At 38.6% G+C, this 25,980-nt stretch overlaps 1 protein-coding gene across 1 annotated transcript in view; it reads right to left on the reverse strand.

Annotated features, from left to right (window-relative positions):
• Positions 1-11,278, reverse strand: part of LOC122803780 (echinoderm microtubule-associated protein-like 5) — a 3,919,718-nt gene extending 3,908,440 nt beyond the window's left edge. The window contains exons 1-2 of the mRNA XM_044073467.1: positions 11,259-11,278; positions 10,186-10,345 (exon numbers count right to left, since the gene is read on the reverse strand). Coding sequence (XP_043929402.1) covers positions 10,186-10,345; positions 11,259-11,278 — 180 coding nt within the window. The remainder of the gene's footprint in view (positions 1-10,185; positions 10,346-11,258) is intronic.
• Positions 11,279-25,980: the final 14,702 nt, after the last annotated feature.

Here is a 25,980-nt window from a genome sequence, read left to right on the forward strand (position 1 = left end):
TCACCCAATATTAGGGCATTTGGTAAGACCTTCATATTTTCCAGTGTCTCCAGAAATCTGGAATGGGGTTCCTGGGTCATGGTGGGTGATCTGTAGCAAGCTACAATTTGAATTGCAGTTTTGCCCATTGTTAGCTGCACATGGATGATCTCTGAGGCATCGTGCTGCACCACTAACCTGGAGGTGTGGGTATCCTTGATGAATATGGATACACCCCCGCCTTTTGTGTTTCAGTCCGGGTTCTGTGGCCGAAAGGTATGGTACGAGTTACAGCATGGTAGTGCTGGCGTGCTCTCTGCAGCCTTAAACCAGGTTTCTGTTACTGCACAGATATCGATGTTCTCCATACTGAGGAGTGCCTCGAGTGCATGCATTTTGAGGTTTAGACTTCTGGCGTTGAGTAGCATTACCCTCAGTTTTTGGTTACTTCTGCTATTTACGGTGGTGGGTTTGTCTTTTGAGCCTTGCCTAAAAAAGGCACTATGGGGGTGGCAAAAGCCTTAGCCAGTATTCGAAAGCCTAAGGGTGACAGGTGCAAGCCATCTCTTGCAAAGCAACGTGGCTTGTCGAGCATGTCGTCCCAGGTGGACAGATACTGGATCCCCTTTGAATGACACCAGAAACTTAGTCAATTGTTGATACTGATCATTTTTTCTTTATACAGTCGTATCATTCTTGGTGAGAGCAGGATGCTACTCAAGGTCAGAGTCATACCAGCCTGGGCTATGTGATCAGAGAGCTCTTCCATGTCTCCTTTCATGTAGTCCAGGGAGGAACGTCTCAGGTCATTCACACCAACATGGACAATGACAGAGTCATATTTGTACTTGTTCTGGAGAGACCTGAGTGCTTGTGTTATGTGGTGGATCCTGGTGCCCGACAGGCAGCTAACTGTAACTTCTCCTTGTCCAGCCTAGTTAGTGGAACATCAGTGTGCCTGACTATAGAGTCGCCTATTACTAGTGTGTTGGGTATGCTATTTTGCCTTAAGGGCTGTGATTGCATGGCACACTGATTATGTGAAGTATGTGTTTCATGGTTTGTGATGGGGTGTGGAGGTTGCTTGGGTGTCTGCTTTGGAGGTCTCTGTTGCTTTTGCAGATTTTTATTTAGAGCCTCCGAGTATGTTTTCATGTATTTTTGTGTGTTATTTGCTGGTGTTGGTTTAGTAGGTCTATGTGAGACTGGTGGTGTGTTGCAAGCATTTCCCTTCTCCTCTTGACTGCCAGTTCCAGTCTTGGGTTGAGAGAGCTTTGCCTCCAGTTTGGCTGTATAATTGCATCTCTCGCATATATTAGTGTTTGGTGGTAGGAGGAGAGGGTTGTCTGTGTACATGAGGCAGTTGTAACATTGCCTCAGAATGCCCAGATTCACCAGCTGGACTGGAGAGTACACCTGAAACTGTCCTTTGGACATGCCTGAATAGGTAAAGTGAGCTATTTTACTGATTGACTGGTAGGGACAAATAGAGAGCCTTGTCCTTCTGGACAGTACAGGGGTCTAGTGCTAGGGTTAATTAGTGCTTGCTATGAGTTTTGAGCAAGTGCTGGGATGTGAAATGAATGGTTTGAGTGCTTAAGTTGAAAGTTTGTCTAGTTGCAAGGGAAAAATTGAAGAGTAGACTTCTTGGTGTTGGGATTAGTTTAACCCAAGCTAACCAGAGCTGCCCAGCATGCAAAAACACGCAAATGCAGTTTTTATAGCAGGGAAATGAAAGAGATAGAAATTAGCCCAAGATGGCCAATAAACTACTAATTTCTGGGCTGAAACCACTCCTCCAGGGAGAGATAGGCTGCTCAAAGCTCCCCCTCTCTCACAGGTGAACAGAGAAACTTCCTTCTATCCAAGTAAAGTATGGGCAACACAGAAACGTGTAACAAAGCCCTGAATTCAGCAATAACCTGAAAACTGGACTATACTAGTTCTGAAAGGCGGGAAACAAGTATATATATATATATATATATATATATATATATATATATATTTATTTATTTATTTATTTTTTATTATTTTTTTTTTTGTTTGTTTGTTTTTTTTGTTTGTTTCAGAAAATAAAGCAGATACAATTAAAAAAAACACTTTAAAGGCACAGAAATGGCTATCACACATTACTGTGTAGCCTACCACAATTAAACAGATTATTTAAACACAAAAACGACTTAGATCAAGTGCAGGCAGCAAATAAGTACAGTATGTAGCAGAAACAATCCGCGGTGGTAGTGTGCGTTAGCATTGTCGCCTCACAGTAAGACGCTGTCCGGTTCGATTCTCAGCTAGAGCGTCTTCTGCGTGGAGACATGCGTGAATGGGTGTACCTTCGTTGAAGGTTGTGCATCAGCGCTGGTAACTCGGCACGTACAAATCAACTGCCAATTGTTAGCGGACCGGAGTTCCGCTGTGGCGACCCCTAACCGGGAAAAGCCGAAAGACACAAACAAACAATGTAGCAGAAACAAGCTTTTTAAATCACAGAAACACTAAAAAATCAGCGTTTTAGGCGGAATTAGTTAAAGGCAGCAAGAAAATGCAGAAAAATTATACTTAATAACTCCAAAGTCTCTCTTTTGTCTCTCTGCTGCTGTAGAACTCTGCAGGACACCTGGCAGGCACTTGTTGAGCTGAATACAAGCGCAAAAAAATGTGCAAATGCATTTTTTTTTATAGCAGGGAAATGAAAGAGACAGAAATTAGCCCAAAATGGCCAATAAACTACTAACTTCTGGGATACAGCAAACAAGGCGCACACACTTCAGAAAGAAACAGTTCAAATAAGCAGACACAATTAGCTTTTAACCAGAAATTCCCAGCTCAGAAGGACAGAATCTAGCCTCTCCTCCCACAAGAGTGCAGACCACAAACCTTCTTAATGTAAAATAACTGGCCTGAAGCCCAAGTGCTTAAACCACAACTAATGCGCTTTTAGAATAACAGACACCGAGCCTTCAATCAGCAATTCCCACCTTAGAAGGATGTAAGCTACCTGTCCTGCCACAACAATGCAGTCCACAAACCTTCTTAATGTAAAACAACTGGTCTGAAGCTCAAGTGCTTAAACCAAAAGGCTTAAAATAACAGTTGCAATTTAATCAGGCTACTACCAAGCAGTAATAACTGCAACAAAATAATACAATTGAGTACTTTTAAGAAGAAGCACAAGCAAAATAATGTAATAAAGTGGGAAGAAACACAATTACAGTAAAAGAAGATGAATAAAGTGCAATTTTTTTATAACAATAGAAATCCAGCAAACTGATTTAAACAAATTACCCAATTAACCAGTAAAAAAACACAAAACTGATCACTATTCCAGCAGTCTTCAATCAGACAAGTTCTAACTGCACACTCCTGCCACTAGGGTGCAGGGGAACCTTCTCCAAAAAAGATGGCCTGGATTAGTGCTCAAGTTATACAAACAAAGCTAAATTTGAATGCCTGAATCTAGTCTTTACTATCATAGTTTCTATTTTTCAAGTAAACAGTCCCAGAATACATTTTACTTTTGCATTTTCTGAAGCTGAGACACTAGCAGAACTTCATACTATACTCTAGGTCTGACCAAAGCGGAGTCAATTTCAAGTTTTACTTTAGGTTCCCTAACTTTGTTTACTTACACATGCAACCTAAATACTTAGACATATAAACTACTGTTTAATACCTGTCCTTATATAGATATGGTGCCAGTACGATCTTGAAATCATGATTTGTTTTCCATAGCAATTCCTAGATCTTTGCAGTTTATCAGTCATCTCAGTCATCGTGGCACCTACATAAAATTTGATGCAAATAATTTTCGACCAAAGGTCATAAATTCAGTTCATAACAGTCACGTGTGGGTTACTACCTGACTGCCTATGAATGGTGTTTATTTAGAATACACTAAAATTGATTGCATCACTTTGATGAGAAAACAGTTTTCTTATCAACAAAGAATAATCAACTTTCTTCAGTAGCATCAAAAATGTAAATTAGGTCCTAAACTACACCTTTGTAGGACTCTGTTGGTGTTATGCCACTCACCATGTTGCCCTTTTATTTGCACACACCAGTCCCCATTCCTAGGCCAGCTGAGATAGCTAGCTATCCAACCCATTTAGTCCTATGATTAATGATGAGTGACAGCATCATAATTCCATTCCAGAAGTCTAAAAAATGCACATCTCCAAAGTTTTACTTCACGACTTACTCTGCTGTTAAACCATTTTACAAACATGTTATTTCCTGCTTCCAATTATTGTAGCCACAGAAGCAATCATACAAGAAATCATACATCTGTATGCCTTCTAACTTTCTTTCATTTTTCAGATTGTAGTTACAGTATTTCTTTCAATATACCTAACAAATCTTGCCTTTTTAAATAATACAGCTGCACACTAGAAAAGCACAAAGGGATGCAATCTTGACGATGTCAAAGATGAATGGATTTGTAATCCAGTTACTGGAGGAACCAGTTAAAGAGACACAGGTTCATAAGTTCATAGGTATTTACTAGGCTAATGACCACAAGGACCGTTTTAAGCCTAACCATGCATCCCAACTCTCTGACAAGTTTTGGTACCCTTGATAAGTGTAAGCAGCGGCTTGGGAAATGAAACATTTACAAGCAGGGGCCTGGGAGATGAACCATTTACAGGCTGCCTTTGTCCATTAGACACATAGGTGCCAAGCCAGGGATGAATTACTTGTTCCCCATCGACATGTCCAAGTTACGCTAAAACTGGGTTAGGGAGGAACTCTGCTTCACATGGATGGGGAGCATGTTCCAGAGACAGGGTAGTCTCTGGGGTAAATACCTGTCTCTCCAGCAGGTCCTAGTTATACTACAGGCAAGGTTTAAGTCTTTAGAACAGATGATTCTGGTGCTGTTTGTTTTGTGGATATGCAGGAGGTCCATCAGAGTGGGGTCTGACAATGTTCTGTATGCCAGGCATAGATCCCCCTTAACAGCCTGTAGAAAACAGAATACAGGGATAGGGCCTTGAGGTGGTCTGCATAGGACATTTTACTTACCTCCTGTATTATTTTAGCGAGGAATCATTGTGGACGTTCCATTTGTTGGATATGCCTGGTTAGGTACATGCCAAAGGGGGCACTAACTCAATGATAGATCTGATGACTGCTGAATTCAGTCGAACAATGACTTTCTTGGACCTAGACTCCATACCTTTGTTCATATGTTGCGCACCATAGAATGATTTCCTCACTACTGTGGACACATGATGGTCAAAAGTTCGATTACTGTCTATGTGTGTCCCTAAATCCCTGACTAATGGGTCAACTCTAAGGGGTGTGTTGTCAATATGACAGTACCAGGGGTTAATGACTTCCCGAAGGGTAGTACTATGCATTTCTTGGCTCTGACACTGGTTGCTTGTCTGTGCCAACCCTTCCTGGACAAAATTTGTGTCGGTGTGGGATGTGATGACAGCTCCTAATCTGCAATCATCTGCAAATTTAGTCAGCCAGAGACCACTGATATTGACCTTGACTTCAGAGAAGTAAATGCCAAAAAGGAGCAGTCCAAGGACTGATTCCCGAGGTCTCCACTTATGACTGGCCTCTCTGTAGAGGTGGACTCCCAAGTTTAACTTCCTGGGTCCTGTCTGTGAGCCAGTTGGCTAGCCACTGGGTGACATGCAGGTTTGTACATAATCTCTTGAGTTTGTCAACAATGCCCAAGTCAGGTATTATGTCAAATGCCTTGGCCAGGTCAAGGTAGGCAGTGTGAACCATTCTGCCCTCATCCATTGCTTTGTTGACCTTCTCAAAGCTGTCCACCAGGTTGAGTAGGCATGACCTGCCCTTGATGAAACCAAAATGGGTTAGGTCCAGTGTCTGGAGGTTTACTATATTATTACTGATCATCTCCATGACAATTCTTTCCATGGCTTTCCATATAAGGCTGGTGAGACTTATGGGTCTGTAGTTTCCAGGGTCTGTAGATGATCCACCTTTGTGCAATGGGATGACTGTTGTTGTTTGCCATTCTTGAGGCACAAAGCCTGTTTGAAGGCTATAGTTAAACAGCAATTCCAGAGGGCCTGATTGGTCATGTTTCATGCTATTTAGAAGGCATCCTGGGATATTGGCAGGGCCCACTGATGCAGTGTTGTCAGCCTTAGAGAGAGTATTAAGGACCTGTCATCTAGTGAGAGCAGGTGGAGTTATATTTGATGGTATTTCTTGAGGGAAAGTTGAGGAGGAGGAGGGAGGGCTAAAGATGGAGCTGAATGTGTTGGCCAATAGGTTTGCTATATCTTCTAGCTCAGTACAGGTGGCTCCATTTACAATTAGCTCTGCACACAATTGTGTATTGCCTTTGAGGTTGCGGACATAGATAAAGAATGCCTTGTGTTTGTCCTTGACTTGACTGTCCAAATTTACCTCAAATTTGGCTTTGGTAGACTTTATTTGTCCTCTGAGTTGCTTGTTTAGTTTGATGTGAGTGATTTTTATCCTGCTGGGTGCTGCACCTCTTAATTTTTGCCATGATTTTCTTCCTTCTGTTATACAGCCCATTGATTTTGTGATTCTACCAGGGCGGCTTGTTTTCTGAGTTAGTTCTGTACTTCCTCCTGGTGGGTACAGCTGCCACAGAGCAGCTATTAACATGTTTTTATAGAGTTTCTGTGAATAGTTCTGCATAGGCAGTAGTGTTCTCAGGGTTTATGGGGGCTTGAAATTTTGCCAGGTTATCACTTAATAGTGGGAAGTTCCTGAATATTCCAGCATTAGCTGGACATCTAGGTTTTATTTGTGCTTCAAAGGAGACCATTTTGTGGTCTGACCTTACCAGGGAAGATATTACATTAGGGGGTGTGGCTGCTCTCTCCCATTTTAGTGAGGACCAGATCCAGTATGGTTGCAACCCTGAATGGTGTACTGAAAATACGGTCCAGGGAGTTTGTGTTTACAAATTCCAGGAATTTCTGTGCTTGTACATTTGGTGTCACACAGGATTCCCAGTTAACAGTGGAGTAATTAAAATCGCCCGTGAATATGGTATTGGTTTGGATAGTGAGTGTTTCAAATAAGTTTAAATACATGGTATAGGTTTCCTGGGTCATAGAGGGACACCTATAGCTTGCAAAGAAGAGGTACTGGATTTTGTCTATGGTGATTTGAACATGGAGTTGCTCAAGTGCATTCTCCTGTTTGACCACTCTTGAAGTATATTTATTTTTTATGTAAATTGAGAGAGACACCTTCACCTTTAGTCCCTTTAGCTGGTCTAAATATGTGGAAGGAATTATAACCTTGTGCTGTCGTCGTGTTCTCCATGGCTTTAAACCATGTGTCAGTCACCGCACAAATGTCAGCATTCTCTAGGCTGAAGATAGCTTCTAGGGAGTTGATTTTTTTTTGTTTAGACTCCTAACATTGAGCAGTAATACCTTTAGATATTTTTGGTTTTGATTTTCTATATCAGAAGTACTTTCAGTTTGGCATAGCCTAAAAATGCACTATGGGGGAAGACAATGTTTTAGTTAATAAAACAAAAATAGTTCCAGATTATGAATAGGATGAATCCTTTTAAAGTTTATTATAAATCCACCAAAAAATGAGCGCTTTTGTCTCGGTATGAGACTTCTTCAGATAAAACAATACCAGTGCTACACTTACTATATATAATGCCCTAAATTGCCCTAATTACCTAACCAATTAAAAATTTAGAAATTTAAAGCACCACTAAAGGGTGGTTTAAAGTATAATGTTATATTATTTCACACCATACAGCAATCTTACAGAAGTAAAATAAGATGAAATGTAAAATGAAATATATCCCTACATTAGTGTGGGTAAGGTCATAAAATACGAACATAAAACTGTTTTAAAAGGAACTTGTTAATACCATTCAAGTCTTTAAAAAAAATGTTACCATTGTATACAGAGTGGTTCAAACTTTTCCTGCTCTCTCTATTAGTGTAGCTTTAATGCTGATGTATTCATTAAGACCTGGAGGAATATTAGCCTTAAGCCTCAATTGCCATCTTAATTCCCTGTTCAATAGTACATTCTTCATATCACCCCCCCCCCCGTTGTTGTTCTTAACCAAATCAATAATCCCAAATTTGAAACTATTAAATAATATACAGAAAACCGAGTGTTTGTATAGGGCACTGGTATCTTTCCTGATCCTGATATCGTTAAGGTGCTCATATATTCTATCTTTCAGTGCTCTCTCGGTTTTCTCTATATAAAATGATGAACACTGTGTACAGATGGCCAAATAAACAAAGCTTTATTAGATCAACCATTTAGTAAAATGGTTGAATCTGATAAGGCAATAAAAAATTACCAGGGGGCATGCGTTACTGAGTTTAGTATGTTTTCTGACTTCTTTACACAAATAGTGAAATCCAACTGGTGTATATTAAAAACCAATAAGGAACTATATGAAGTGGTAGGAAATAGACCTCATTTTATTTACAGGACAGGAATTAGTTTTAAAAGGTTGTTTGAAAGAGTTGACAACAAGGACAGTACCAAAAAAGCAACTAGGTCATGTGGTAGATGTGGGCAATGTTCTCACATCTACAAAGAAGAGTCTATAAAACTGAGTAATGGTTTGGGTAGTGTAGTTAAATTTTGTAAGGGTAATTGTCATACTAGAATGTTGGTTTATTTGGCCATCAGCATTAAAGCTACACTAATAGAGAGAGAGCAGGAAAAGTTTGAACCACTCTATATACAATGGTAACATTTTTTTAAAGACTTGAATGGTATTAACAAGTTTCTTTTAAAACAGTTTTATGTTCGTATTTTATGACCTTGCCCACACTAATGTAGGGATATATTTCATTTTACAACATTTCATCTTATTTTACTTCTGTAAGATTGCTGTATGGTGTGAAATAATATAACATTATACTTTAAACCACCCTTTAGTGGTGCTTTAAATTTCTAAATTTTTAATTGGTTAGGTAATTAGGGCAATTTAGGGCATTATATATAGTAAGTGTAGCACTGGTATTGTTTTATCTAAAGAAGTCTCATACCGAGACGAAAGTGCTCATCTTTTGGTGGATTTATAATAAACTTTAAAAGGATTCATCCTACTCGTAGTCTGGACCTATTTTTGTTTTATTTAAATGTTTTAGTTAATATTAGAAAGTCTAGAGGAGAGAGGTGCAGACCATCTCTAGAAAAGCAGTGTGGTCTGTTGACCTTCTCCTTCCATGCTGATAAAAACTGCATCCCCTTAGAATGACACCAGAAAATAAGACAATTATTAAAGTCATTTATCTTTTGTTCGTATTGTGGCATCATCCTTGGGGAAGGTAAAATGCTGCTCAATGCCAGGCTCATACTGGCCTGGGACACATATTTTGAGAGCTCCATGATACCTCTCTTCACATAGTCTAGGGAGGTATGTCTCAGGTCATTTACACCCACATCTTCTATGACTGATTCAAACTGGTACTTGTGGTCCAATGACCTGGGTGCATGTGTAATGTGGTGGATCCTAGCCCCTAATTAGCAACTGACCGTGACTTTCTCCTTACTCAGCCTGGTGAGTGGATATCAGTGTGTATCACGACATAGTCTTCAATGACTAGAATGTTGGATTGTGTGGTGGCTTGCCTTATGGGCTTAGAAGTAGAGGCTCCATAACTGTAAAACGATAATGCCAGCTAATCAATTTCAGATGCAGGGGGTAGAGGTCTTACTGTAAAAGTGCCAGCTGCAGATTCTTTAAAACATGCACTATATGCAAAGGTGGAAACTAATGGTACAAACACAGCCAAGCACTATTTCACAGTGTAGCTCAGGACAAGAATGCAAAAGTGCTACACCACAACTTCCATCTAAAAGGAGGAGGGAAAACTTAATGCAGTGACAGATGATGGCTTTCTGGATCCTGACTTTCATTACCACTACCTGGAAATAAGATAATCTTGCTAAGAGACAGTCCATAACCCCCTACAAAGGGAAGACCTCTCCCCACAGTGTGATTTTGGTTAATAATGCCAGGCAAGACAAAGGAAAAAAGTGGTCAACAGGAGAATGACAAGGGCTAGTGAAGTCTAAAAAAGTTGTAGGCACAACTTTAAAAAAGAATATTCCACCCAGGTAAACTGGTGACTCAAACTAACATGATTTTATATTTCATAGCTACTGAAGAAAAGACAGTCCTGGAAGCTGGTTTAATTCATTTAGTCAATTTATCAACAAACTGCTGCATACCTGTCCATCAACATCAAAGGCCAAACATGCAATCCCATGAGTGTGTACATCCTTCAGGATAGATACTGTCTGCACTGTGTATGAATCCCAGACACAGATAAATGGCTCCTTCCCCACTTGTCCTGTAGCTACCAACACTCGTTCAGGATGCAAAGCAAGGCTATAAAATAAACAACAAAGAGAAAGTAAGACATCATGAACAGTAACATTACTACTTGTTTTAGTATTGCAGAAATGTAAACAGTCTAAACTTATGCTGCCATGCTGAAACAGAGAGACTGATAATTCATTAAACAATTTAAAATAATTAAAAATTGAGTTGAATTCCTGAACTGGAAACTGAAAAGTACTCAAAATGCAACTGAAAACCTAGTAAGGCCTTAATGTTTTTAATGCTATTGGATGCAAAAAGCAGTTACTAGAAAATGGAAATCAAAATCAAAACCAACTGTAACTGAAGTATTGAATATTATAAAAGGAAACAAAAAAAACTAAAGTGGGATGTTAAGAGAAGGGAAGGAGTAAATTACATAGAAATAAATGTAATTTGTAAGAACAATAAATGCAGAACAGTGTTCAGGAGTGGAGGAGTGAAACATAAGGGAAAAAAAAACTGCGTAATTTATGTAACGACAGAGTGAATTAAAATTATCATTTATACAGCATGAAAACAGCAAAAAAAATGTTAGCATAGTTTATTTTTTTTAATGACATGTTTAACAAATATGTTTAAAAAATACATACAAATGTCAACTATGCAAGTGCCCCCTAAAAAAGAGAAAGAGATAGCTGAAAGCCATGTTAAAGGACTTCCAAATAAGACTAGTTATATAGGCATCTGCCCAAAAACCCAACAACCCTGATCAAAGATTTTTTTACATAAAGCTGTGTGCATGCTCTTTTCAACAAATGCTTGCATAGTCCTGTTACAGAATATGAGCAAATGACAGGACTTTAGGCTCACAAGAGGATGTAATAGTTTAGTTTGTGTGTGTGTGTGTGTGTGTGTGTGTGTGTGTGTGTGTGTGTGTGTGCGTTAATGCATACATGTGCCTGTATGTTTAGGCATTCACCACAACGTTTCATAATTCATTAGTTTTGACCTGAATGATTCACTACTGCGGCAGTGGATAGCATTGTCACCTCACAGCAAGAGGTTCCCCAGTTGGATTCTCAGCTGGGGTGCCTTCTGTGTGGAGTTTGCATGCCCTCCCAGTATTCGTATTGGTTTCCTCTGGGTGTTCCAGTTTCCTCCCGCAATCCAAAGACATGCAGTAGGTGGACTGGACACACTAAATTGGTAATAGTTGTGAGTTTGCAAGCAAGTGTGTGGCATGGAAGTACAACCATGGCAGGGCTATGTGAACCTTGACTCTAGGTGATTAATTGTCACTACATCCTGTGCCCACATGCAAAAACTGGAAGAAGGGGTGATGGATGGATGGCTTCACAAAGCCTGAAGTACAATAAATAGTGCTTTAAGGCCCAGCAACTTAATGAAGGCAAAGCAAACAACTAAAAGTACTTTATGCCTAAACACATAAATTCTAAGACATTTTATACATTGCATAAGTTTTCAAATCCATTACCATGTAAATACACATGACCTAAATTTCTGAAAAAGTTCTGACTGACACTCTTCCAAAAGCTTAAAGATCATGCTTAAATGAGCAAAATGAGCTTTCGTTTCACACAAAAATAATCTTTATGCATGTGAACATTTTTTTCTGTGAAAAGAGAAGTGCTTTTTGCAGCCTTTAAAAAAATGCGAAGTTTTAAAGATTGCTTCTGAACACGGAATAATGGAATACTAAATATAGCAAGCTGTGCTTATGGCATTAATATTCCCGGAAGGGCGGGAGAAGCTTACGTCACTCTGGGTTCCAGCTCTAATTATGCTGGATTAGCACAGAGTAAGTAATTGTAAATTAGTTATGCAATTACCAAACTGTTAAAGTAACTGCACTAATAGGTTCATAGGTATTTACTAGGCTAACTCTCACCACGGCCTTTATAAGCTAGCAATGCAATTCAACCAAATTGTGTCCCTATGTATCCTGGGCATTTATTAGGAGGGGTATGTTAGTTAGGAAGATTTGAGAGGTTATGTGAAGGAGGGTATGTTAGTTTGGGCAGTACTTTCTCCCTCTTTCTATCAGAGACATAGGGACCAGATCCGGGTTGAATTACCGATTTCCCATCTATTGGTCAAGGTTATGTTTAAAAAGGATAAGGGATGGAATCTGCTTAACATGGATGGGGAGCCTATTCCAGAGCATGGGGATCCTCTGAAACACATATATGTCTTGCCAACATGTTCTATTTTTGTCACAGGCAGAGTTTAAATCTTTGGCTCTAGTGGTTCTGATACTGTTTGTTTTGCAGATGCACAAAAGGTCCATCAGAGCTGAATCTGGAGATACCTTGTATGCCAGGCAAAGATTACCTCTTAGTAACTTGTGGGAGACAGAGTAGAGAAATAGGGCTTTAATCATTTTTTTGTCAAAATGTTAACGTAACACTTTATAATCCATTATGTAATACCCCTTTAAAATGCATTTTGACATGCAATAAAAGAGGGGAATCCTTGGGTAAATATGCTGAAATGTCAGACAAATAATCCTTGATAGAAGAGTAAGACAGGCTATGGGAAAGTAACGCATGTAAATATAGCCTTAATATATACCTATCCCCGAATGAGTGCTAATTTTGTTGGCATCAAGTAGAAAACCTTTTCCACTTGTTTATACGTGATTTTCTGGTAGCAGGCTTTCTTGTCTACATCAGTACCTGCACATCCTCAGAGCACCCTTTAATCTTTTTGACAGATACTGTGGTATCATTTATCATACCCCTTACCTGATATTTCAGCTAAAATCATGATTTATGCAGTAAAAACAACTTGTCTAGAATAATATAAAGCCCTCTCTAATGCACAGTAGATTCAGTTGTAACATTTCTTGCCATCTTAAACTCTTATCTGAGAGTTCAGTACTTCATAATCCTATCTATGGTACGCCTACATGTATAATACTACTGAAGGTGGGTGCAGTGGTGGAAGTGCATTGTCTAAAGATACTAAAGTGATATGGTCCACCAAGGTATGGGCTTCAAATATTGTAATATGTTATGTACAGACTGTGTCTGCCAGCTCTGCCTTACTTTATATCCTGCACTTCCTGATCTATTTTCTTGTCAAAATACCTAGACAAATGTTCTGCCAGACAGCTTTGTATGAGAAGAATTCTGTTACACATTTGCAGGTCCATATGAAATGAGAAAACATCCAAACAATGCATAGCTTTTCTACTGCTTCTTAGCCAAGATGTCTGCAAAGCACTTCATCAACTGAAAGCTCTTTTTCCTGTTAATCTAGCTGGCTTTTAAATTCTTATAACATCTTTACTGAATTATCATCATACCACATTGTACAATACGCCTGCTTTTCTCTCACTTCTTACTGCAATTCCTGTTTGTATTATATTAACTTACCTTTAATTTCTCTACAAACTGGCTAATATTTCTCTATTAAATCATTGTCATACAACCTGTATGTATTCTTAACTAATGTTTTCATATTATGCCTAATTTAGTATAATTACTTAAACTGCATTTGTTTTTTTGTTTTTTTTTTGTATGATTTTTAAAGACTGTAAAACATTGTTCTTAAAATGTTTTGCAATACTTGGAAGCTTTTTTCCTTGGGTCTCCACTGAAAATGGGCTCCTACCCAGTCGGACTTTTCTGGTAATCAAATGTCAAAAAAATAAATAAATCACTTAAGACATAGGCAAACATGCAAAATACATACAAAAGAAAACAAACCATATTATCGTTTTCCTAATTACAAACACTGTACATCACATATTTTTTGTATAACTATCATCAATCCAGCATTAGATAAATCACCCAGTTCTTGCCTTCCCTTAAAACTCACCCCTCCTCTAAAACTTAAAAATGTATTTGCATGTATTGCTCTCACGATTTCCATGCTTTTCTATGCAATATGCTCCTAACCTTTTCTAAAGATCCAATTTCCAGTTATTTTCATCTCTGTTATAATATTCATTACTTCAAACACAACTGGTTTAGAATTTGAATTCCATTTTCTAGTAAGTGTTTTTTTTTTGACAGACACCAGAATTAAACATAACATAGCCTTACTATGTCTAGGCAACTCAAAACTTGTATCCTAGCTCAAAAAGTTACACCCATTTGGTCACTCAATATTTCTGAAACAGTACTCTTCAGGGAATTTTTAAAGTCTAGCAAATCATTACACTCCCAGAACATATGTCCCCAGTTGCCTCTTTTTTCCCCATCACAGCTCCAACATTTGCCATCTATCAAAGGAAAATTTATTTGGAGTTTGCTTGGGGTATAACAATACATATGCAAACACTGCTAAGCAAAAATCCTAAATCTTCTAGACTTTGTTGCATACTTGAGAACCATACACAAGTCTTCCTATTGTTTCCTTGTGAACTGCTTATCCAATCTTTCTGTTCCCGATCTTTTCTAACCTCCTCTGATTGATTGCTATAGTTATCATGCAACATTTTATATTCCCTACTAATTATCCCCTTTTTGCCAGCAGCTTCTGTTTTAGATTCAATCAAAAACTCTACCACAGCAGGCCTTTCACTTGATTCCCCTATCCATTTTTCTTTCCCTATACTCTGATATCAATCTCTCGTAGGGAAAGGTAGTCTCTAGCCTGCAGTATAAATGTCTTCTTGGTCTCTTTCCATTTATCACCTTTCCCTTTCTAGTTCTTTGCGGCCAATACCTTGATTCCTTTGCCAGTTTTCTCCAATAAATCACAGCCCCATCTTGTGTATTCTCTGTAACACTAACTGCAGTCACCCCTATTGGCAAAATCTCTTTTCTCCATTCTCATGTTGGTTTAGTTCTTAGAATACCTTCTGCTACTTTATGAATATAATATTCTGCATGGATGTTGTTATTCTCCTTAAGGGTCTGCATTCAAAATCCTACTCTGTTTCTTGAATTTCTCCCCTGTTTAATTATCATCCCTTTATACTTTCAGTTATAGCCTTCTGTCTGTGTTATGTACATGAACCTTAACTGTATAACTCTAAAATATCCCTTCAAATCAGAAAATGCTAAATGATCTTGTTCTGTTGGTAGGATCAACTTATCCCACTTAGCCCTCGACCTCTTCTCCTCCCAGACAAAATCATTCAATTTTTTATTAATTATTGTCTACAATTTCTCCTCTGGCTGATAAAAAATACGCCTGACCTGCATCTAAAACTAAAGGGACTTAAAACATTTTCACTGCTTGTATCTTACTATTCATATCCAAAAACAAGAGCTTCCAGTTTCACAGTTTTTTTATTTTAATTATCATTTGTTTAGTCTCTTCTCACATTTCCTTAGCCGCCATAAAATAATTATTTTTAATCCATACTCCTAAATAAATTATTTGATTGTATCTCCATAAATATGGGCAATGTTGTACCAGTTCAAGTGTGGATACATAGTTTACAGATAAAGTCTTTGTTTTATATTCATTAATTTTATATCACAAAAAGACTTGAAACTGTCTCAAGATATTCCACAACACTGAGATGGCCTTTTCAAGTTTTATCTAGTGCAAAATAATATGGTCTGCAAATAAAGTCAAATTTTCTTGATTACTATACTAATTATAGCCTTGAATTTCTGAGTCCCTTATTTTCTTTGCCAATAACTCTAAATATAAAGCAAATAGCAAAGGAGAAAGAGGACACCCCTGCCTGGATCTTATGTTCAGACACAACTTGTCAGAGAATAACCCTCCCACTTTTAATTTTTGCCTCCTATCCCTCATATACCTTCCTAATTAACCTTAATGTTGTATCAGGGAAAGCAGATGCTTCCATTGTCCTACTCAAAATCCCAGCTTATACAGTCAAACGCATTCCCTTTAGCAAGACCTACCAACAACAGTGGTATTTTCTTACACTTTGATTCCCTCTGGATCATCATTGTTCCATTAATGTTGCCAAATGTTTGCATCCCCTGCTCAAAACTACCTTGATCCATATCTATCAATTCTGACAACACCTTTTCCATTCTTTTACCTATTTTAGACATAAACACTTCATAATCATGGCTTAAAATTGAAATGGGCCTACAAGAAGCTGGGACTGGTGGGTCCTTACCACCTTTATGTATTACAGCCACAACAGCTCTCTTCCTGGATGTTGGTGCTTCCCCTCCTTTTAAAATATTGTTAAACACAACCTTCCAGATATGTATACCTTTCTTCTCACCTAGCTTCAAAACTTCCACAAGAACACCATCTATTCCTGGAGACTTCCCTGCATGTTGATTGTATGTCACTATTTTTATCTCATCTCCTTTTATCTTAGCTATTAACTGTTAAGACTTGTGACCTTGGCAAACTTAAGTCTTCCATAAATATTTCTACCTGTGCTTTTTCTTGATTTCCACATTTCTCTGAGTGCTATACATTTTCATACAATTTCAGAAATATCTCTTAATACCTGTATAGGATCTCTGGTCATTTCCTTGTTATAGGCTCTCTATCTTTGACAACAATCCTTTCTACTTTCTGTTGCCTAAGCCATTATGCTAAAAGTTTTTGAGGGCTGGAGATATTATCAAAAAACAGTTGCTTAACAGCAATATTTCTAAACTCATGCATATTATCCAGATACTCCTTCATTTCTCTTTAGCACTCTGTAGTTGAGCCTCTTCTTGTTCTGAGAGATTCATCTTATTCTGCAATAGTTTAACCTTTGTCAGTCCATCTACATAATTACTGTTATTTCTTAACACTATTTCATTTTCTTTTACTTCTACCTTGTTTTTAAACTCCACTTTCATTTTATCTGACTCACTAGCTATAACTTCTGAAGTTTCTGTCTTCGATAGTAACTCTTGAATAGTTTCCACTATGGATTTGTTAAATTCAACTCTTTTTAAAAGGTAGGTGGGGAAGTACCACTGTCTCATTTTTACTTCATTGCCCTGAATTTTTATATTTATTGTTATTAGCGCATGATCTAAAATTGTTACTGGATGTGTACCAAAACTTTCAATTAAATGCACATGTTCCTGAGAAATAATGTATGTCTAGTCTAACCCAGTTATTGTATCTTGGAGAATAATATGTAAAATCCCTCAGAGTTCCTATTACTGAATTCTGAATTTTACTGAATATTTTCATAACTTTCTTCAGAAATCTACCTTCTTTTATTATATTTTCCCTTATAGGTCCCCCAGATACATCCTCACTATTGCAAATCAAATTCCAGTCCCCATCTACAACTGATATTCTCTGCTAAAAGCTGATTAAATCTCCCAACATTTTCTTAAGTTTGATAGTAGTAGTTTTAGTGGACTATAAATACATGTCAATGCAACCCTCCTCCCTTGCCAGTAGTCCCTTACTACTACATATCTACCACTGTATCCTTTCCCCCTCTTCTGTCACTATAGGAGCTCCCCTAGCAAACAGTGTGAGTACTCTTCTTTTCCCTGATACTATTCTGACTATTCATCCTGAAACCTTTTATCAAATTTACATGCTCACTTCTTTCCAAATTTGTCTCCTATAGCATTGCTATCTGTACTCTGCATTTCTTAATGTAATTCAATATGCCTTCCTTTTTCTCTATACCTGTGAGGCCATTCATTTTCAAAATGACATGGATAGTGTAACTATTATGATAAGAAGTTATTACTCCCACTTATTCAATATGACAGCTTTTTAATTGTCAATTTCCAGCTTTTGTTTTACATGCACCAACTGATGTTTGGTAGGGTGATCTTTTAAACAGCTGTTTCTTGTCATCTCCATTTGAACATATATCACATTTTATAAAACTTTTCCTTTTAATGAAAACCATCAAACAAAAAAACATGCACACCTCCAGAACACCCCCATAACCAATTAACTTAAAACAAACACACACAACTATGTGCATCTTCAAATAATGAAGTTTAACCATTCTTATAGGAACATTTATCCCAAATCGACAGCAGGCATTACCTAACCTACAATTAAAGTTATCCAGGCTAAGGTGCATGTTACAGCCTGTGCTCCTACTTAACCTATCTGTTCTTGTCTTGTCTTTATTCCCTCCAAGATGTGAAAAACAGCTTGAATGCTCTCAGAAAACATTATATTAGCCGTAAAAAGTTCTCTTGCTTTTATTGCCTTTCCCTGTAGACAGACTGTCTCCATAGAAACCTAACAAAATGTACAAGTGCCCTCAGCAGCAGACTTCTCAAATCAAACCAAACATTTACTTGCTAAAGGAAAACTTTCCATTACATTCAATGTTGTCTTACTTACTTGCTTACACAGATTAAGGCAAGGGCTTTAATCTAAACATTCATTTGTGCAAAAGTAAGAGAAAACATATCAGGTCTACATCTAGTCTGTGCATTTTTATACCCCATCTCCCACCTCAACAATGCAAGATTAGAGCATATTAACTTAAAATAAAAGTTATGTACTCACCAAAACTATTCATCAGTGTTGTCTATTTTCATCCTTCCTCTACAGATAGGTCTTAGATATGACCTTGGATCTGACTTCAGCCACTTCACTAAATTTTGGCTCTGCAGCTCAAGCTCCTCCCCTTACCCATAATCCTTTATTCTCCTGAGTTAGCTCAGATTGAGTTTGTCCTTAAGTTAACATACCAATTATAGCAAAATTACACCCAGTAATAAAAAAAACTAAAATACAAAAGTTTGGCAATAATAAGGAGTATAAAGATAAGAAACGTAACATGAACCCAAAAAAAAAAAAAAAAAAAAAAAAAAAAAAACAATGCTCCAATTGTGTCAGATACCAAAAAAAATGAATTCCAAAATACAGCACAACAGCAAAGTTTTCAAGTATACAATACTCTTTCTCAATGCAAACATCTGTGTGACAGTAATTCAAAGTTTAAATATCAACATCCAGCCTATCAGAAACATCTAATCTGTCACATGTTACATGGTCATATGATACAATGACTTCATATGTTAATGACTTAATAAATATATAATGACTTCATATGTTAATGACTTAATAAATATATATATGTAAACCATGCATATATTATGACCTAGAAACAGGTGCACTACTATAAAATAAATTAGAACAACACAATTAAAAGCATGCTTATAAAATAGTTCAATAATAAATTAAAATAATAAAACAGTAATCAGTTTTGAAGAAGTTCTGTAATAAACGGGACGAAAGCACTCAACATGATTCTGGCTCCACTGTAGTTTGTTTTATCTGCTTATAAAATACACTTACAAAACACTTATAAAACACACCTATTTTATACAATACAATTGTGTACAGTGTGAGCATATAAATTTAACATCTGATTTTGTACATCCTATTACTAAGCAGAAATGTATATTTAATAGCTTTGCAACATGCAATACTGAAAATGTTGTATAATTAGCTAACTGCAAGAAATAATTTCATTCTACATTGGTAAAATGAATCAGAAATTCAAAGATAGACTACCCTCACATCTCTCAGAGATTCATAGGAAGGTGGACAGTAATGCCTTGTTTAAACATATATCATCCACGAATAATGAACACTTTTTTAAGTTTAGAGTACTACAGAAAATTAATCTCAAAAAAAGAGGGGGGGGCCATATTATTAAAAGAGAGTTAGCAGAATACAGGTGGATTTATTACTTTAGAGCTGATACACCTCCAGGACTTAATACTATGAAAAATATAAGACTGGTACTAAAATATAAACACTCTCCAGTATAAAGGTATGTTATATTAGATATATATTTTAGATTTCATATAATATTTTTTAGTTTTATTTTTCCGGGCTGCTATATTACATGGTATAAAATTAGGGTGTTTTATAAGTGTATTTTATAAGCACGTTTTTAATTATGTTCTTCTAATATATTTTATAGTAGTGCACATGTTTCTAGGTCATAATATATACATGATTTACATACATATTTATTAAGTCAATATCATATGACGTTGTATCATATGACCATATAACATGTGACAGAGTAGCTGTTTCTGATAGGCTTTGAATAACTGTCACACAGATTTTTGCATTATATTGCCATTTCTATTTTTCTTGTAGACTTGATAGCTTTGCTGTTGTGCTTTTTTGGTATCTGAGATGATTGTAGCATTGTTTTTTGGTTCATACACCCAGTAATAAGCATAATCTAAATGAAGCTGTATATAAGTTATAGCAGAAGGAAAAAGAACAATAAGAAGAAGAGGACTGGAGCTCATGCAGCAAGTCTGACAGGAAATACTCCCCAGGAGATACTAGCAGCCCACATATAAAGACCTTATAAAATATGAGGGGGCTGGAAGGCAGGAGGTTGAGGAAGGATAAAAGCAGACAACACAGATTCATAGTAATGGTGAGTATATAACTTTTATAACTGATGTCTTTTTCATTCATTCCTCAACCAATGAGGCAGAGTCCCCAGCTAGAGTAATCTTGGGTGGTCTCAAGGAAGGATATTCCAGAGTATAGCAGAGCCAAATGCTGCCATCTTCCTAGATAATATGTCCAATTTGTAATGAGCTATAAAGTTATGAGCACTGGACCCTGTAGTAGCTACACAAATGTCATCTATAGAAGCTATGGACCAAAAAGCAGATGATGTGGCCATAGGTCTGGTGGAATGATCCTTTCGCAGTTTGGGTAATGTCAACCCTTTATTCTTATAGACAAAAGAAATGCAATCAGTGAGCCATCTATCTAAAATTGCTTTTTATATGCCTTGTCCAATTTAGCGTTGGAAAAAAGAGACAAATCAGTGGTCTGATTTTCTGAAGTCTTTAGTTCTGTGAATATAGAGGTATCTATAAACATCCAACAGGTACAGCATGTGTTTTCCTTTGCTGAAGAAACTCAGAGAGGTTGATGGACTAGTTCGTAGTTGTCTCTGATGCCACCTTGGGTAGAAAAGTAGGGTTAGTTCAAAGGGATAACCTATCCATATGACAAATCACATACGGTGGCTGGGAAGAAAGTGCCTGGAGTTCTGATACTCATGTAGCTGATGTAGTGGGGACTGCAAAAGAGATTTCCATGATAATAACTTTAAGCCTACCTTGGCTGACAGCTCAAAGGGAGGCTGGGTCAAAGCTTGAAGAAGTACTGTTAAATCGCAATGAGGACTGGAGACCTTAATAGGAGGTCAAAGTTGTTGTTGTTGTTGTTGTGTCTTTCGGCTTTTCCCGGTTAGGAGTCGCCACAGCGGAACTCCGGTCTGCTAATGATTGGCAGTAGATTTTTATGTGCCGAGTTGCCAGCCTGGACGCACAATCTTCAACGAAGGTATGCCCATTCACGCATGTCTCCACACAGAAGACGCTTTAGCTGATAATCGAACAGGACAACGTCTTACTGTGAGGCGACAACACTACTGCAGCACCACCACCGCAGTTCAATAGAAGGTCAAAGTAAAAAAGTTAATTTAAGAAAGGCCTTACATAATCTCAGAGAGGCCAAAGAAGAAAAATAGAAATGGCAGCAAGTTGGACCTTAATTGTCAAGTAACTAGCTCCACTATTAAAAATGGAAGCAAAGAAGTCAAGAACAGCTGGGATAGGTAATGGAAAGGGGTCTAATTGTCTTTGAAGGACGCAAACAGAAAACCTTTTCCATTTGCTCTAATAAATCTTTCTGGCAGAAACTTTCTTTAGTAATATACGGATGTGACAAACCAGGGAAAAAAAGGCTGGAGTTTCTAGCCTTCACTGGAACTAGAGAAACCATGTGGTGAATTTGCGGGTTCCAATATCCAGGTGAGGTATCCCGGATGGGTGAGACAGAAGGTCCTGAGAAAGATCCAATACCCAGACAGGCTGAACTAGGTGACATTAAAGGAAACCATATTTATCAAGACCAGAATGGTGCAATGAGGATTAAATTGCACTTCTGCTGAAATGCTTTCTGAAGAAACTCGGGAATGAGAGGGGTCGGTGGGAAACCATATAGGAGACGAGGTGGCCAACTTGCAAATCACAGCATCTCTTGGTGACTCTCTCCCTGAAGGGATAAAGGCAAAGTATTGTATGAAAATATTTGTAATTTGAACAGGTGCAGGCAGAGAGTAATGTTCTATAGACCATTGTACTGCAAGTGTCCACTGCAGTTCCCTCATGTAAAATCTTGCTAAAGTTACCAGAACTATTGAAGCTGCCATTGATCCAAGAAGTTGTAATACCAGCCTGGCTGAAGGGAAGGAAGAGAGAGAACAATAACCTTGTCTATGGCAAGGTTGTGACCTCTGTCACCGTATCCAGAAGAGCACTGATAAATTCCAGGGCTTGAGCGGGCAAGAGATGGGACTTTGTGTAGTTCACTATGATTCAGTTGGAGCAACTAATCCCTGGCCTGAATCAGTGGAGGCTTGGTGGAATCAGAAAGGAGACAGTCATCTAGGTAAGGAAACACCTGGAATCTGTGCATTCTCAAGTAAGTTGCAACCACTGCCGTGCACTTAGTGAACGCCCTGGGGTCTGCTGTTAGACCAAAGGTCAGGGCTCAGAACTGATAGTGCCTGGCTCCCAGCTAGAAGCGTAGGTATCTCCTGGAGCACCTGTGTACTTTGATATGATAGCATGCATCTGGGAGATTTACAGAGCATATCCAATCATCCTTCCATAATAGTCACAAAATGGTCTGAACTGTGACAATATAAAACTTTGAATGTTTTACAAACTGATTCAGATTGCTGAGATCCAAAATTGGTCTTGTGTCCTCTGTCTTCTTTGGCACTAAAAAGAATCTTGAATAGGTTCCGGATCCTTGTTGGTCTGGGGAAACCTCATGATGACCCTTTTTCTCAGCAACTTTTCTATTTTTAAGGCTGCTGGTTTCCACTGACTGGGTGGAATATCGGTCTGATGGGGAGGTAGAAGGAAAAATGGCATGTAGTAACCTCTGGATATTATTCTATGCACCCAGGCATCCTTGCTAATGGCTATCTAGGTGTCCAGGTGCAGAGATAAGCACACCCCACCTGAATGTATAGAGAGTGCAACAGTCTGGCAACCCTTCAGGAAGTTTAAAGGGCTTTTCAGAAAAAGGATCTATGAAGTTCTGATGTTGTGAGCCACCTCTGCCATGGGGACGACATATTCCATTATAGCTCTCTCCACTGCTGCAGGGAGACAGTACAGTTGTGTACACTTACCATAAATGTAGATGTTCGACTGAATTCACTGTTGCAGTCATTACATTTGGGTAATCTGCTGGCAGGTTGCCCTCAGTTGGCCTGAATAACAAAGTCTTGGGTCCTGCGTCAGTTGCTGTCCCTTCTTCCATGACGTCAGGTCGTCAGGGGTATAAAACATGCAGCCGACACCGTTACATCAGTTTTTCTTGCCCCAGATGTTAGGTGCCCCCCAAATGGGGAGCAATATATATATATATATATAAGAAACACAAAAATATACCTCCAAACAAAAGCAAATACACCAAAATGGCTTTTAAGCATAATAAAAGAAAGAAGAGGTATATTAAAAGAAAAGCAGGGGGCTGGAGGGAGGGTAACCAGGACTGCAACAGTGAATACACTCGAACATCTACATTTATGGTAAGTGTACACAACTGTACTATGTTCACCGTGTTTCACTGTTGCAGTCATTACATTTGGGTAGATTCCCAAAGCTAAGGTTGGGAGGATGGATTTATACAACATTAGGACCAGCTATAAGGCCCTACAAAACAGCAGTGGCAAAGCCAGCTCTGGATTTAGAGAAAATTGGTAAGTGATAATGCTTGGTGAAAGTATGAACTGAACTCCAGGTAGCAACTTCTAGAATATCCCTGGTAGGAACACCTCTGAGAAAGGCTGCTGAAGTAGATGCAGCCCTGGTGGAATGAGATATGATCCCCTGGGGGATATGTTTTCCATGGTGCTTATAACAGAAATGAATACAATGGCTTATCCATTTAGAAATAGTTTGCTTTGAAATAGCCTTCCCCTCTGCCCCTGCAGCAAATGTTACCAGCAGTTATTCAGATTTTCTTCGAGACTTAGTCCTGTCCAAGTAGAATCTAAGTTGTCTGTGTACGTCCAATGAATACAGAATCTGCTCTCCCTTGTTCTGTGGATTGGGAAAGTTGGCAAATGAATGGACTGATTAAGAGCCACACTGGATAACATCTTGGGCATGAATGATGGATTGGTCCTGAGTGACACCCTGTCCGCATGAAAGATGATGAAAGGCTCCACTGCCATAAGGGCCTGTAATTCAGATATCCTTCTAGCTGAAGTGACTGCTAAAAGGAAGGCTGTTTTCCAGGAAAGAAATTTTAAGTCTGCAGTTAGCTCTCCTGGGCGGCCTCAAGTTTTTAGCCCCTCTGAGATACTGTTTTAGAAGAGAATGAGAGAAGATGGGGGGGGGGGGGTCTGTGTTGTAATGAGCTGAAATGGGTGAGCCATGGAAGTTTATTGAAGAAAAAGACAGGCCCTTATGAAGCATCTCAGTTAAGTATTGCAAAATCTGAGGTAAATTGGGCACTGCTGTTCTCATCCCTTGAGATTGATTCCAGGCACAGAATCTTTTCCATTTGTCAGCATAAGATTTTCTAGTACAAGGTCTTCTCGCCTCCAAAATGACATCCATCACAGGTTTGCTGAGGGATGCTAAGGGTGAATTTAAGTGATTAGCCAAGCTGCAAGATTCAATGTTTGGAGTTGAGGGTGCAGAATTTGGTTCTCCTGCTGAGACAGTAAGGAAGGTGTCTGAGGCAGATGCCACGGAGAAATGTGTGACACACTGCTCAGGAGTGGGTACCAGTGTTGGCAAGGCCAGTCTGGAGCAATCAAAATAATTTTTGGTTTGTCCTGTTTGACTTTTAGTAGAACTTTGGAGAGCAAAGGCAGAGGAGGAAAGGGATAGACTGATAGGTTTTTCCAGCTGAAGGACACAGCATCCACTTTCCAGGTTTTATTGTGATGAGTTCTTGTGCAAAATTTGTCCAACTGGTAGTTCTGGGGTGAGGAAAAAAGATCTGTGTCTGGGCTTACCCATTTGCATGTCAACATGTTGAAAATCCGTGGTTCCAGTTTCCATTAGTGAGGGTCCATGAGATTTCTGCTTAGTTCATCTGCCAGAACATTCTGCTCTCCTGGCAGGAATTGAGCTTGTAGTTGTACTTGGCAGCTCAAGGCCATGTTCCACAATGTCATGGCTAGTCTACAGAGGGGGTAGGAATGTGTACCCCCTGCTTGTTTATGTACCACATAACCGTGGTGTTGTCCGTCTTTATCAGTAATTGTCCTGGATGAAAGTAATCCTTGAAGGCTGTCAGTGTATTCTGTACAGCTAGCATTTCTTTTTGATTGATATGAAGGTGCATTTGATTTGGGCTCCATTTGCCCTGAATGCACTTCCCCGCCAGATGAGCCCCCCATGCATAGTCTGATGCATCTGTAGTTAGGGTTTGGGCAGCAGAGGGTGGTGTGAATGGCAGTCCCTTGTTTTGGTGGCAGGCCTCTGCCCACCATAGGAACTCTAGAAGCAGGCAAGGTATGATAGGAATCATTGTTTCCAGGCTATGACAATGTTGACTCCATAAAATTTTTAAGTACCACTGAAGTTTCCTCATATACAGTCTTGCATATGGAATTAAAAGAATGCATGAGGCCATGAACCCCAAGGCTTGCAGTATTTGCCTTGCAGACAGCAGGGTTTTTCTGGCTGCCTGCTTGAAGTACATTACAAAATGAATTTGCTTTTCTGGCATAAGAAAAGCCATCTGGGCAGTTGTATTCAAGCTTGCACCCA

This window comes from Protopterus annectens, chromosome 6.part0, assembly GCF_019279795.1.
Source record: "Protopterus annectens isolate FY-2018-M chromosome 6.part0, PAN1.0, whole genome shotgun sequence".
Taxonomy (NCBI): Eukaryota; Metazoa; Chordata; order Ceratodontiformes; family Protopteridae; genus Protopterus; species Protopterus annectens.